Source organism: Haliotis cracherodii, unplaced genomic scaffold (assembly GCF_022045235.1).
Source record: "Haliotis cracherodii isolate W230 unplaced genomic scaffold, xgHalCrac1.p SCAF_2, whole genome shotgun sequence".
Taxonomy (NCBI): Eukaryota; Metazoa; Mollusca; class Gastropoda; order Lepetellida; family Haliotidae; genus Haliotis; species Haliotis cracherodii.
Window position 1 is genome coordinate 13,154,693 of NW_027266275.1, and position 13,270 is coordinate 13,167,962.

The 13,270-nt window shown below is 39.8% G+C and overlaps 1 protein-coding gene across 1 annotated transcript in view; it reads right to left on the minus strand.

Annotated features, from left to right (window-relative positions):
• The window catches only part of LOC139469813 (bone morphogenetic protein receptor type-1B-like), a 72,979-nt gene that overhangs the window by 29,250 nt on the left and 30,459 nt on the right, over positions 1-13,270 (minus strand). The window contains exon 3 of the mRNA XM_071252112.1: positions 293-413. Coding sequence (XP_071108213.1) covers positions 293-413 — 121 coding nt within the window. The remainder of the gene's footprint in view (positions 1-292; positions 414-13,270) is intronic.

The following is a 13,270-nucleotide window of genomic DNA, read 5'->3' on the forward strand; positions in this document are numbered from 1 at the left end:
AGTCTGTAAATACTTCAGACACATTAGTCAATGACTGCAAACCAATTAAACCAGGGACTGACAGCATGAGCAATGATCCACCCCATTGGGGTACAGGTGTTGTGCTGGGAGAGTAACTAACACCTTACCTGGTACAGGTGTTGTGCTGGGAGAGTAACTAACACCCTACCTGATACAGGTGTTGTGCTGGGAGAGTAACTAACACCCTACCTGATACAGGTGTTGTGCTGGGAGAGTAACTAACACCCTACCTGGTACAGGTGTTGTGCTAGGAAAGTAACTAACGCCCTACCTGGTACAGGTGTTGTGCTTCGCTCCACCACTTTAGGTGTCAGTTCCCAGTTGCAGTCATCACCGCTGTCACAGCATGCTATCGTCTTCGGCACATGGTGCGGCACCAGGTCTCCCTTACACTGCAAAACAAACAGGTGGTCAAATTCCTCACAACTATCACATTGTCATATGACATTGTCAGAGAGGGACAATGTAGCTGACAGACATATAAGATTGCAAAGTCACATCATGAAACAGTTGTATTCCACCATGAAAAGGAATGATAAGAGACTCAAACAAAAGATGTTTTGGTGTATGTTTTGGTTAGTAAGTTTGCCCCAAGGAATCCCACTTTTTATCCAACTTCAGTCTCTAATATAAAACAGCAGTTATGATTTCTAATTTTTTTAAGAAAAAAAACCAAAACCAGCTACTGTATTTCTCTAAACACTTAATCAATTCAGTTTTGAATATTTAAAAAAATTTGCACTATTGTATTTGTATGCAAAAAGAAATTTTCGATCTTCTTGGAAGAAAAAGTAAATAAACTTCTAACCAGTAAAACATAAACATGTTAACATTTAACAGTAAGAAACATACAGATAACATACACTACGTACTGCATCAATATTTTCAAGGTATCCCAATGACCAATCCAACAACACCACTGAGAAATCAAGTGAGTGAGGGCCTTGGGTTTAACCACTTTGTGAACAATATATTCCAGTTATATCACGGTGTGTCAGCTTAATGTGGGAAGGAAGCACACGCGTATGGTGCTGACAAACCTAGAAGCATAATCAGGGAGAACCTGGATTCAAACCCAGGATCGCAGGTTTCTGGCGAGCCCAAGAGACACAACTTGCGTGGCTTAGAGGACTGGGCCACCTGTAGCCCCCCAAAGAAATGAAGGCTGACTGAGCTTGTCTGAGATCAGAAGCAGTGGCTGTGGGAGGGGGAAGACAGGAGGAGGAAAGGGGGGGGGTTGGTTGGTTAAGAGAAGCTGTATCCAACTTTTGTGCAGGTAATAACAGTACAAGACAAACCACACATGACCTTTTCAAAAAGGAAGCTATTCAAACAATGAAGAAAGCAGGCTGGGCAGAAATTACACCTCGTTAGAACAGCAAAAAGTGTGGGGATTTGTGCGAGAAGAGAGGAAAGGGATCTATTGAGGCTGAGAGTATTCACTATACAAACTATCCAAACCCAGCCCAAGTTGGCAACCAAGTCCTGTATTTACTTTGCTTCCAACTTCTTATCTTGACGACACAGCCGGCAAACACACCAGTCTCTAAACATCAAGTGTTAGATAGAGGCAACACGGTGACGAGCCCCAATTATTTTTCTAACTTTATTTTTAAAGCTAAGACACCCTGGTTGAGCCTGCCTGTAGTGTTGAAATACTCCTGGCTTTGTCCTGATGAGTGGCTGTGGCGTGAATACACAGCCTAGTCACATGCACCCTTAGAAAAGAAGAGCAAGTTTGTTTTCAAATACAAAATGTGCCCTCTGACATTGGTTGTCACATTACATTTTAATTGAGTAGAATACCCTCAATATACCGGATATGGTTCAAAAGCAAATATAATAGCACTGGAGATATTCATTAAATTCTAATACAATAGTTTTACATGTAATTTAACTGTTGCCTTAGAGATTCAAACAGAAATCTTAACAAACTTTAACATACAACTTTTTTTTTTTTTGAAGTATGAAGTTTGTATGATGATATGACAAATCTCAGATCTGTCTAAAAACCCAGCTTTTCAAAACAGTTGGCTGGTAGTCTTCAAGGAGTGTCAACTAGCCTCAGAATATTTAGTCTAAAGACTGCAAAAAAGGCAAGAAATCACAGACAATTTCCCCTATGCTCGGTTCACCTACTTCAAAGGGAAGTCACTGGAGACTTCCACAGACAATTTTTTTCTTTTCAACATGACAATTTTTACAGAAATTGCCTCCAAAATTTGCGACACGGTCCCTTAGGACATCAACAAAGAAGTCTCTCACGGCTTTTTGTCCTGTTTTTCGGGGGAAGAAAGGCACATTTATTACGACATGAAAGCTCCCCACAAAGGGTAAGCACTAAGTTGATGTGCTTAAGTATCCCCATAGAAATATCACCCTTCTGAAGAATAGAGGTTACACTGGCAGAGGGCTTCAACGCTTTATCATTGCCTAGCGCAACAAATAATTCACCATTCACATCACCAATAGGCAATAAAATGAATATAGAAGCGATCATAAATTTTTATACACTTCAAGCTGAGAAAGGGGAAAAACAGCCTTGACTTGCAAGATACTTCAGATAATGATCAGGAATCAGTTTACAGTACAGTTAGGTGGGGAGGTGAAATGGGGTTAATGTTGCATTCAGGATTACAGCACTTATATAGTGACGTGTGTGTGTTTCTTAGCTGTCTGCGTGTGTCCGTGCACATGCTTGTGTGTGTACGTGAATGTGTGTGTGTGTGTGTGTGTGTGTGTGTGTGTGTGTGTGTGTGTGTGTGTGTGTGTGTGTGTGTGTGTGTGTGTGTACATGGTATATGTGTGTCTGTCTCTGTGTATGTATGTGTGTCTTTATGCTTATACTAGTCTGGACTAATACTGGTTTTACAGTGCTTGCCTACTGAAACACCATGCCACAGTTGTAACAAGGATACCCCACTAAGACACAGAAAAATGACTCCAAGCCAGTCTTTGTTTTATCTCCTTGATGCCAAACGCCAGGCAGGGTAACAACAAGTGCCATTTTTTACAGTCTTTTGGTATGATGTAGCCAGGATCAAACCACCGATCTTCATCTTCCTTGGCAGATACTTCAGTACAGTTATTAGACATAACACAAATCTCCATCGTCAATGAAGCCATATACATACAGTCCAATGCTTCATGTGCAAAACATTTGGTTGAAGATTGGAACAACTTACATATTGACCTGTCAGTATTATCTCAAGAACTCTTCAACAACGTCTTTACTAGGTTGGCAACAATTGATTTAATGATTGATGATACACTAAACTATAAACTAAGATATCAATAGTGTCAATCTTCTTATAACACCATGGTCTAAGAGAATATTTTGACACATGTTGATGTGGACAAAGGGCTGCCTTGTCAGTAGCTTTTGTGTCAGCTTAGCAGGATGGGGTCCCAGGTTCTAATCTTCACATGTTTATTACTGGTGATGTCCTAATTCATGACACCATATCCGTGTTCATGGGATTCACCACTGAGGTTAATGTCTAACACCTGCACTTTTCAGTCTTTCCTCCCACATTAAACTGACACACCGTGACATAACTAAAATACTGCTCAGTGGCTTTAAGTCCAACTCAGCCTAATTCATCACCTAAGGGCTGCAATATCATGAATATTGCACCACCAAACCCTACAACTTTTCATGTGTTTATACTGAAATGCAATCTACAAATCTGCTCACAAAGTCACTACATACAGGAAAGAAATTTTTAAAATGAAGATAAATTTAATTTCACATTACATTCATATGTCACATCCAAAACAGGAAAATGTTGAAAAGGAAGCCACTGTTCTTACGCCTACTTGAGGAGAACAAAGCTGGCAAGAAAGTCAGCCTGCAGTAGAAGAGGGCCAAGCAGGTCAAGGGGAGTAACAAGACACGCTATATTACATCTACACTTTCCATTCAGAGTTTTCTGCACCACTGCAGCACAACACAGAGCCAGCGTCCCATTTCGCCAACATTTACCAGGATTACTTTTTACATCCACTACATTTGTAAAGGGAGCAATACTTGGCTTTGTTACGTGCACATGAGCACTTGAGGGTTGTATTGGGAGCAGTTATTATATGAGGGGTCGCTGAGAGCATGGGACACCTGTTTCGAATGAATGATAGTCATCGTGATATCAACGATTATACTTGAGGAAATCGCTATCTAACAGGAAACATCTTCTCTCATGCGAAGTTATACTTAACCACACCATGTATTACTATCGAGGTTGTCATCTTCAGGAACACCCCATTTACTTTATCATGGGGCTGTGATCTCAATCACCGCACCTAGTACTCCATGGAAACTGTACAGCTGGCAACACCACAAGAAATGTTTATTAAAACAAAACTTATAATACATCAATTTGACATTTTTATTACACTCCAAATGTCTCAGTATTCCAGTAAATGTGGTAACTTAAGATATCTACATGGCTTCACTGTAAACTATCTTCAAGTTACATATTGTAACCACTCTACCTTCATAAGTTGATTAAACACAGTAGGTGCTAGGGACATATTGAATGAGTATTATATATTAGAAACCCTATAGTGTACTGACCATCATATATCAATCACTGTTCTTCTACACAGCCATACAGCCTACCATCTCATGGCCCTACAGCCATGGCAACCATCTCATGGTACTACAGCCAACCATCTTATGGTCCAACAGCCTACAGCCTACCATCTCATGGTCCTACAGCCAACCATCTCATGGTACTACAGCCAACCATCTTATGGTCCAACAGCCTACATCTCAGGGTCCTACAGCCTACATCTCATGGTCCTACAGCCTGCCATCTCATGGTCCAACAGCCTACCCTCTTATGGTCCAACAGCCTACCATCTTATGGTCCAACAGCCTACCATCTCATGGTCTTACAGCCTACCATCTTATGGTCCTACAGCCTACCATCTTATGGTCCAACAGCCTACCATCTTATGGTCTACAGCCTACCATCTTATGGTCCTACAGCCTACCGTCTTATGGTCCAACAGCCTACCATCACATGGTCCTAAAGCTAACAATCTCATGGTCCTACAGCCTACAATCGTATAGTCCTAAAGCTAACAATCTCATGGGACTACAGCCTACCATCTTATGGTCCAACAGCCTACCATCTTATGGTCCTACAGCTAAGCATCTCATGGTCCTAAAGCTAATCATCTCATTGTCCTACAGCCTACCATCTTTCGGTCCTACAGCAAGCAATAAACATGCCTAATAGTAATACCCTTATTCTATTCAGTATTTCTATTGTTAATCGCCCAATGGATTGCAAGCACAATCAACTCCTTCCCGCGATAGTGCTGATCTATTACTGAAACCTGATAAAGAACCATGCGAGTTGTCCTAAGTACTTAATGTTGCTGTACATATCGCTATCGAACATGTCAATAGAAACACGTCTATCGTGCCGCCAGCGTTGTAAATATCAACAGCTATTCTGCCACCTGCACTATGCACAAGGGTATACAAGTGTCAGCTCGCATAGTGAGAAACAACCCTCCACATCATGTGCAGTTCTCGACATGGCCATGGCGCATATCTATTTCACATACCATTGTCAACTCCCTGACAAAGCATACAAGTATTTGCTCAAATCATTTCACTACTCAAACACACATCCAAGGTGACCATCTATTTCAGAAGCAAATGTCAACACAGTAATCCTGGAAAATCGGCGACCCCAGCACTGGGACCCATCATATTTACCCACCCTAATTGATATCTACCAATTCTGACTTGCATAGCAAAAACATAACAAAGACGGGTTAATATAGCACAATACAGAAGCTAAACAAATCCTGTCACATATAATCCATGTTTCATGAAGCCCATTGTCAGTTTCTCATAAAGCACTTGTCAGTTTAATAAGACAAAGGCTCTCAGTCCTGATGTTGATGGCATATTGCGACTATTACGCGCCCCTTTGGTTGCATGATCGATCTCCATGATATATGGCATTTTATTGTTCTTAGGACACAAGTGAGAACAGAGAAACGGCACAAGTCGACAGATGTGACCATGGGCTTGAACTACTGGCGCCAATGCTCACAAAAAATGCTTCACTTTCCATTAGCTGCATGACAATGCATACATTAAACTGTAAGGCAGCCCATAAGAATGTTATTGTTCACAGAAAACACCCTCTAAGTTGTCAGATGATAATTCACTGAAGCTCCGATCCCTCTTCATTTTATGTAGATACATGGAAATTGTCAAAAAGATTCATAAAATGGGTAATGAAATTTGCAAAAATTTCATTATTAAATTTTCACACTTCTCGTCAGCGTTTCATCCGATAATTCTGTTCATAGTTTGTAATGTTGCAGGAATTGATTACACTTCTTCATTACAGAAAAGAACTTATTTCTCAGCATTTTCTTAATTTCCAATTTTGTAGCAATATATTCCTGTTTCAATTCTTATTTGAAAGGCAAAATAAAACAAGGAATTTTAGATACTCTGAATAATTTGAAAACATTTGCCTTAGAGCTAAGAACAGATATTTTATGAATATTTCATGGCATGCTGCTTCATCATCGCATATGATGCTGTCCATAATTAAAATATTTTCAAACCTTAATTCATAGTTACCTTCAAAAAACCATTATCCTATAGATTATCTTTCATAACCAGTATCTGGATGAAAACAAGAGTCATCAGGAGATGACATATCCCCCTGGTCTGGTAAAATGGAGTTTGGCTACTTATACCCCACTTTTACTTCATTGCCATTGGATACTGTCAGTTCCGCAAAGAAAAAAATAATGCTGTTTAGTATTTTGCAATATCCCAACGGTTTTGGTGTTCTGCAACTAATTTTCAGGATAAGTCGAAGGAGGGAAAGAGATAAAAAAAAGTAACATATTTAGACATCTTAGAGCTAAAAAAACCCCTACCAAGTGGACATCTTTCAAAATGTCCAGATAAACAACCTTGTTACCTGATATCTAGGCTTTTTCGATTTGTGAACAGAAATAATCTTTGATCAAAATATGTTTTCGACTTGATAACCTTTTATAACCCATGTAGAAATGAAGCAAGAAAATTATTCCATGCACCTTCTTCCATACCAAGACCACACATCCCAATTGAAGTGTTTAAGCACAGAACTCCACATACACAGTTCAGATAACTATCAAACTAATTTGCTGAGGCTGAGAGTGAGGCGTTAGGTCACTCCCTTTCATTAAAATCTGAGACGGTTCGTAACTGGGCCACTACCGCCTCCTACTGAGAGTAAACAAAGACTTCATTGAAATCTCACCCACTTTGGGGCTTAGAGGAGCTGACTTCATGGATCTACCAACTGAAAATACTACAGCATAGTCAAGGTCCAGAGAAAATAATTACATGCCTGAAAAAGAAATTGCTCAAAGTCTTGCGTTACCAGCAATTAACTACACATGGAGGGGAAGGCTCAGAGACATCCATGGACTCAGAACCAGAAAACTACATCCTCAAAGCCTTCAATGCTAAATTTGCAAGGTTTTTACAGCTCATTTGTATCCACCATGTTAACACCTTTTAGCATTAACCAACCATAAATGGGGCAGGCTTATAGTTTCTCTCTGACACATTGGCTAAAGTCTCAGGAATAAGTGTCATAATCCCTCATCTCTTATCAGACGTGTATCATGCAATTGTGGTCATGAGAGTGGGTGCTGGGTGGGTGCTGGATGGGTGAGTGAGTGAGTGAGTGAGTGAGTGAGTGAGTGAGTGAGTGAGTGAGTGAGTGAGTGAGTGAGTGAGTGAGTGAGTGAGTGAGTGAGTTTATTCCTGCCTGAAGAGTGCTTCAGTCATATCACGGCATGTCAGCTTGATGTGGGAGAAGAGTGATGTAGATCTTGGACGTGCTGACAAACCAAATCATGAAATGACATAATTAGAGGAAATCTAGAATTCAAACCCTAGGTTGTTGGATCCTGGGATACCTAAAGGACAAAACTGTGTGCACAGAGAATTACAGTGCTTTAGACGAATGTGCCACCTGTAACCCCTCATAACCCTGTTCATGTAGGCTACAAAACAATTTGAAGTAAACAGCAGATATTTCAGTGTCAAAATGGTTGCTCTGCCTCTCTTCACAATGAGGAACATACATGGTGTCCCCTATTGCAAAGCCATTCTGGAGGCAATTACACAACTGACTCAAGTGTGACTTCCATCACATACAAACATTTCTTCCATATTCAAATTCCACACCTAACACCTAACCATGCTCTGCTTGGCACATACACATGCAGGATCGGTTTCGGATTGCTCTCCATGATGGCTAACAGTGTTGAGTTTCCGCCCATGCTGTGGCGTAGGCTCTCCTACTTACTGCCATTCCCCGCTCACTGTACAACGCCAGACAGCCAGGTGCGGCTGTTAGTCTTATGTATTTTGTAAAAGATATTTCAAATGCTGTTTGATTATGATTGTGCAAACACCCCTAATCTGATTCCATTGCCTCATTAAAACAAGCATTTCAAATTCAATGTCATGTAACAGCAGGTTCGAAAATGAATTTGATTCTAAAATATTTTTAATCCCTCCTCAATATGCTGAAATGATTCCACAATCTTATAGTTTGTCCACACAGTGTTGTCTCAATTGTGAATTTTAAGGATTTAGAATATGAAACAGTAGTTGGCAACCAGCAATGATCTGCCATCAGGAATATTAATACCATTATAAATGTTTTCTTAGAAGCATGTTCCTGGACATTATTGATAAAAAAAAATAATGGATGATTTTTTTTCAATAACAACCATTTTATTGTGGTAAAGGTCACAGCGGTACTGCTTGGCATAATAAACATAATGCTGGAGGTCCCTGCTGAAAAACCAGTGACACTGACTGATTGCCTGCCAAATGGAACGTCACTCTTCTCCACAGTTTTATACACAGCTACAAATTTCAAATGACGAAAAGTGTGTGTTTTTCTATGGAATATCCTTTTTTCCTCTCGCTAGAGCATCATTCCATTGGCTGAACCGGTTCAACCTTGCATTTTCGCCATTTCTTCTCAAACTACTAATTACTGCTTGAAACATGAGCACTAATGGCTGAAGAAACACCTTGGCAACATTTTCTATTTAATTTGTTTCAGGTCAAACTGTGAGGATAAAACATGCTTCTTTTTTCCTGAATCCGTGTCTAAAGAACACCAAATACTGGGGTTGTACACACAAACTTGAAAACAAGAGAGAAATACCACAGTGAGTCCCATGGGGTGTGAGATATGAATCTACTGTGAATGACAATTGCTAATGAAGATGAACTAATCAGATGAATGTACTGGATGACCAAGAAAAGCGGTTACACTACTTTCAATTGTGGAGATGGGGACCAGTGAAGCATTTCACATTCACTGTCCAACCTGGTAGGTATGCAACAAGACCATGTGCTCAAGCAAAGTTGATATAATATGAACAGTCAAGGATTGCTTGTTTATTAAATGTTCCAAACACCATGTAAAATATTTTGCTGTCACTTCTGTTTGTCCCCTACACCTTTCTGAAGGAAAATTACTGCTGGAGAAAATTGATCTTAACAACGTAAACAACTTTGTCTCTGGCAAGGATACTAAATCTTAGCATGTCACTGACCAAAGGTGTTTTTGATATGTTCTCCAGAGGGAGTGAGTGAGTGAGTGAGTGAGAATGGTTTTACGCCGCTTTTAGCAATATTCCAGCAATATCACAGCGGGAGACACCAGAAAGTGGCTTCACACATTGTACCCATGTCGGGAATCGAACCCGGGTCATCGGCGTGACGAGCGAACGCTTTAACCACTAGGCTACCTGACCGCCCCATGTTCTCCAGAAGATCTGCCTTCATTAGTTCATTATCTGTTGCTACCTACCTTCTATAAATGCTGTTATTCATCCCTTTTATCTACTATGTGCAATTATGTAAGTCCTACCATGTTGTGTTATGTTAAATATGTCATATTTGTGGTACAGATTATGTACCCAGCCCGTTGAGGGTGTTTTGTACAAAATATACCTTGAATCTTTCTTGAACAAAAAGCCAAGAAAATAAGACCCTAATTTCACTCACTGGAAAGATGAATGAGGATAGACAACAAATATTCAAAATGTGAAACAATAATAATTCCACACCACAGTCAAACAAAAACCTACTTAATCTCTTCTGTAACATCAGGCATTAACAACCCTACATACATCCAGCTCAAACTTAAGACTGGAATGTCTTCACATCAGTTTTAACACTGACACTGAGAACATACATTTCACTGTAACAAGGAAATTCTCATAAAGTACAACCCCAAAAGGAATGACTGACACGTTGGTGCTGACATGTTAAACTTTCCCACCCCGAAGAATGGTATTCTGTTTCCTGTGTGTGGGTAGACCCTGCAGACTGTGAAGTCATCAATACCATCTCAGAATCCCCGCCATCTCATGCCTGCCTTCTGATTACTGGAACCAGCCATCATTAACTGCTCATCAAAGTGTTGTAACATGTTTTAAGCCTGTGCTCACAGCATGGGGAGAAATTACACTGGCATCACTTACATTCAGTGTGTATCAGGCTGACAGCAGCACCATTCACAGAAGAAAACACTTTCTTACAAAACCATACAATACAGTCTTAATTAGCAAGAGATGCATATCAATAAAAGATCGATTTTACTCCATGTTGAAATTTCCAGTCCAATGGCTTCTTTCATAATTTGCAGCTCATATTTTTCTTTCACATATTTTGTCAATATTTTACTTGTTTTTCACTGAAATGTTTTCTATCCAAACTGAATGCTTCAGTGGTCCTAGATTAGGTTTAACAAGTATTGTGCCAAACATGCCAAAAGGCACTTGGTAGCCATGGTTTAATGTCACTAGCATTGTTTACTATGCCAACAGGCTCTTTGATGTGGAGGTCCATCATGACAGTAACAGTTAATAGTTGGGACTCAAGTGCACTTGAGGGCACTTCACAAATTTTTCTTGGTACAAGGGATATTCATGGGCATTAGGATATTTTCATGATTTCATCACTTTCTGATAAGACTTTTCTTCTAGATCATTACTAAATTTGAAAAAAAATCTTTAGGAAATATTTGAATGACAATCTCCTACAAAATGAACCGATCTGAAACCCTGCATTTATGTTCATATTCTGTCAATGACAATATTTCATGTATTCAGAAAAATAGATTGCCGTGAATGCATGTCATTTCAAACATTTTGAGAACATTATTAGTCAGAAACAGGCCAGATCAATTTTTCAGCATAGTTGGCAAGTCTCAATCTACAATGCTGTGTTATGTTGTCAAAGGATGAACTAAAAACATGCTTTATCAAAAATGGAACTGGTAAATTAATTGGGGAGGTTTTCATATTCAGAAAATTGTCCTTCTGTCGATGTTAATCTTGTATGAGTGCCCCACCATGACCCCACCTTATTACCACACCCTGGTAGAAATATTTTGAGATTTCAGTGCAGCCATCAATAATACTTCAAGGAGCATGGACTTTGTAACCGCGCCTTCACACTGTATCAGCCATTGACATATCAGTCTAGGAGTCTTGCCCCGGTGTTTTAGCCATGCTACTTGTATCTGATACTTCACATGTCCCTCCCTACAAGTACAACTACAAGCATGACAAGAGACCTGTCTTATCAGGACATACCAGGTGATAAATTCCACAGCATGATTTACCCCTTTGTAGAGTGGCGAATGGGGAACTAAAAGCATGACTATGTGCTTATAGGTTTAGGATTTATAAGTCATCTTATTTACCATGTCGACAGTGATTAAAAAAATATGGCAAGAAAATACATATGTTACCCCATGCACCGCGAAACTTATAAAAAAAGACAACCAATTACAGTTTCTTTGAAAACGTGATATTCCTAATCTTCTCATTAAAGTCATATAAAGGGACATAACCCAAACACTCACACAATGATACCCTAATCAGGTTTCAGAGTTATCTCTCTTTGTGACATCCAGATTTCCAACTCCCCTAAACCTTTGACTGAAACATCGTCAAGTATTTGAAAACATCCAAATCCGTCCTCGCAAACGGTGCAGATAATACAAAGAAAATCCTAGTTAGAAACTAGCAAAACAGTATCTCACGAAGCCGGCCATTGCATCAGGCACGCCATGAAACCTTACAAGCAGATGTGAGGTAAAATCAACACACCACTGTAAGAGGATCTAGGGGGTGAAGAAAGCCCTCCTCTCCTGTCTCCTATCTTTGGTAACATCTGCCTATAGGTGCGTGCTCTCAAGCATTTTATGTCGGGCCCAAAGGACCTGTAATGTGATCCTCAAAACAACATGCTCCACCTGTTTTGAACACAAGAGGGGTGGTGCTTTTGTTTTCCCATACAAGCTTCTTCAACCTTGGTTATGCTGTTGGCCTGATGCTTCCAGGAGATAAAGACTGCATTGTTTCCTTATAATTTGTTCCTAACGAGAGGCAGGCACTTGGATAATGAATTTAGATTCTATAGAAAATATTAGGGCTTTATGATGTTTACTCGTTCAAGGGGAAACATCTTTAAGCGGGATGATTGTTTGGAATTTCATAAGGGCATGAAACAGGAATGTGAAATATATCTACACAGATAACATTAGAGTGGGGTTGAGAAGCATGAAGGGATTTTCTGTTTCGTGTCTATCCTCTTCACAGTGAATGAATGAATGCTGCTGTTTGTGGCAAATCAGCAATATTCCAGCTACATGACAACCTGTGAATAGTCTGAGCCAGGCAATTCAGTGGTTCATTCGTCACCACCTGCCCCTTTCCGTAGCGTGTAAGAAGACTCGTCCCCCTACTGATGAATGTTATGTGTTTAAATATGACAAACCAATCAGAATGCGCGTATGACTTCAGGTACTTCGCTCAAAGAATCCCTCAGGAATAAAGTTTCGTTTTACATATGTCTTGCATCTAAAAATATACCCAAGATGCTGTTAAATGTATTCAGTCATATTGTATAACACCATCGGTCCCGATGTGTTTTAAAAAGCATTTGGAATATGATATATGGGGGAAAGCTATGTGAATCATTATGCAACGATTTGACAATTCGTTTAGCTACGCCCGTTTGTACTTAGTCGGAACCCAGTCTGAAAACAGCCACAAGTCGCTATTCGGCTTGTGCTGGAATAATACGAATTGACCATAAAAGTTCAGTGGTTTACAGCACGATTACCTAACAACAATGTCGGGAATTGTGACCATATAAGCTTAGTCTCTG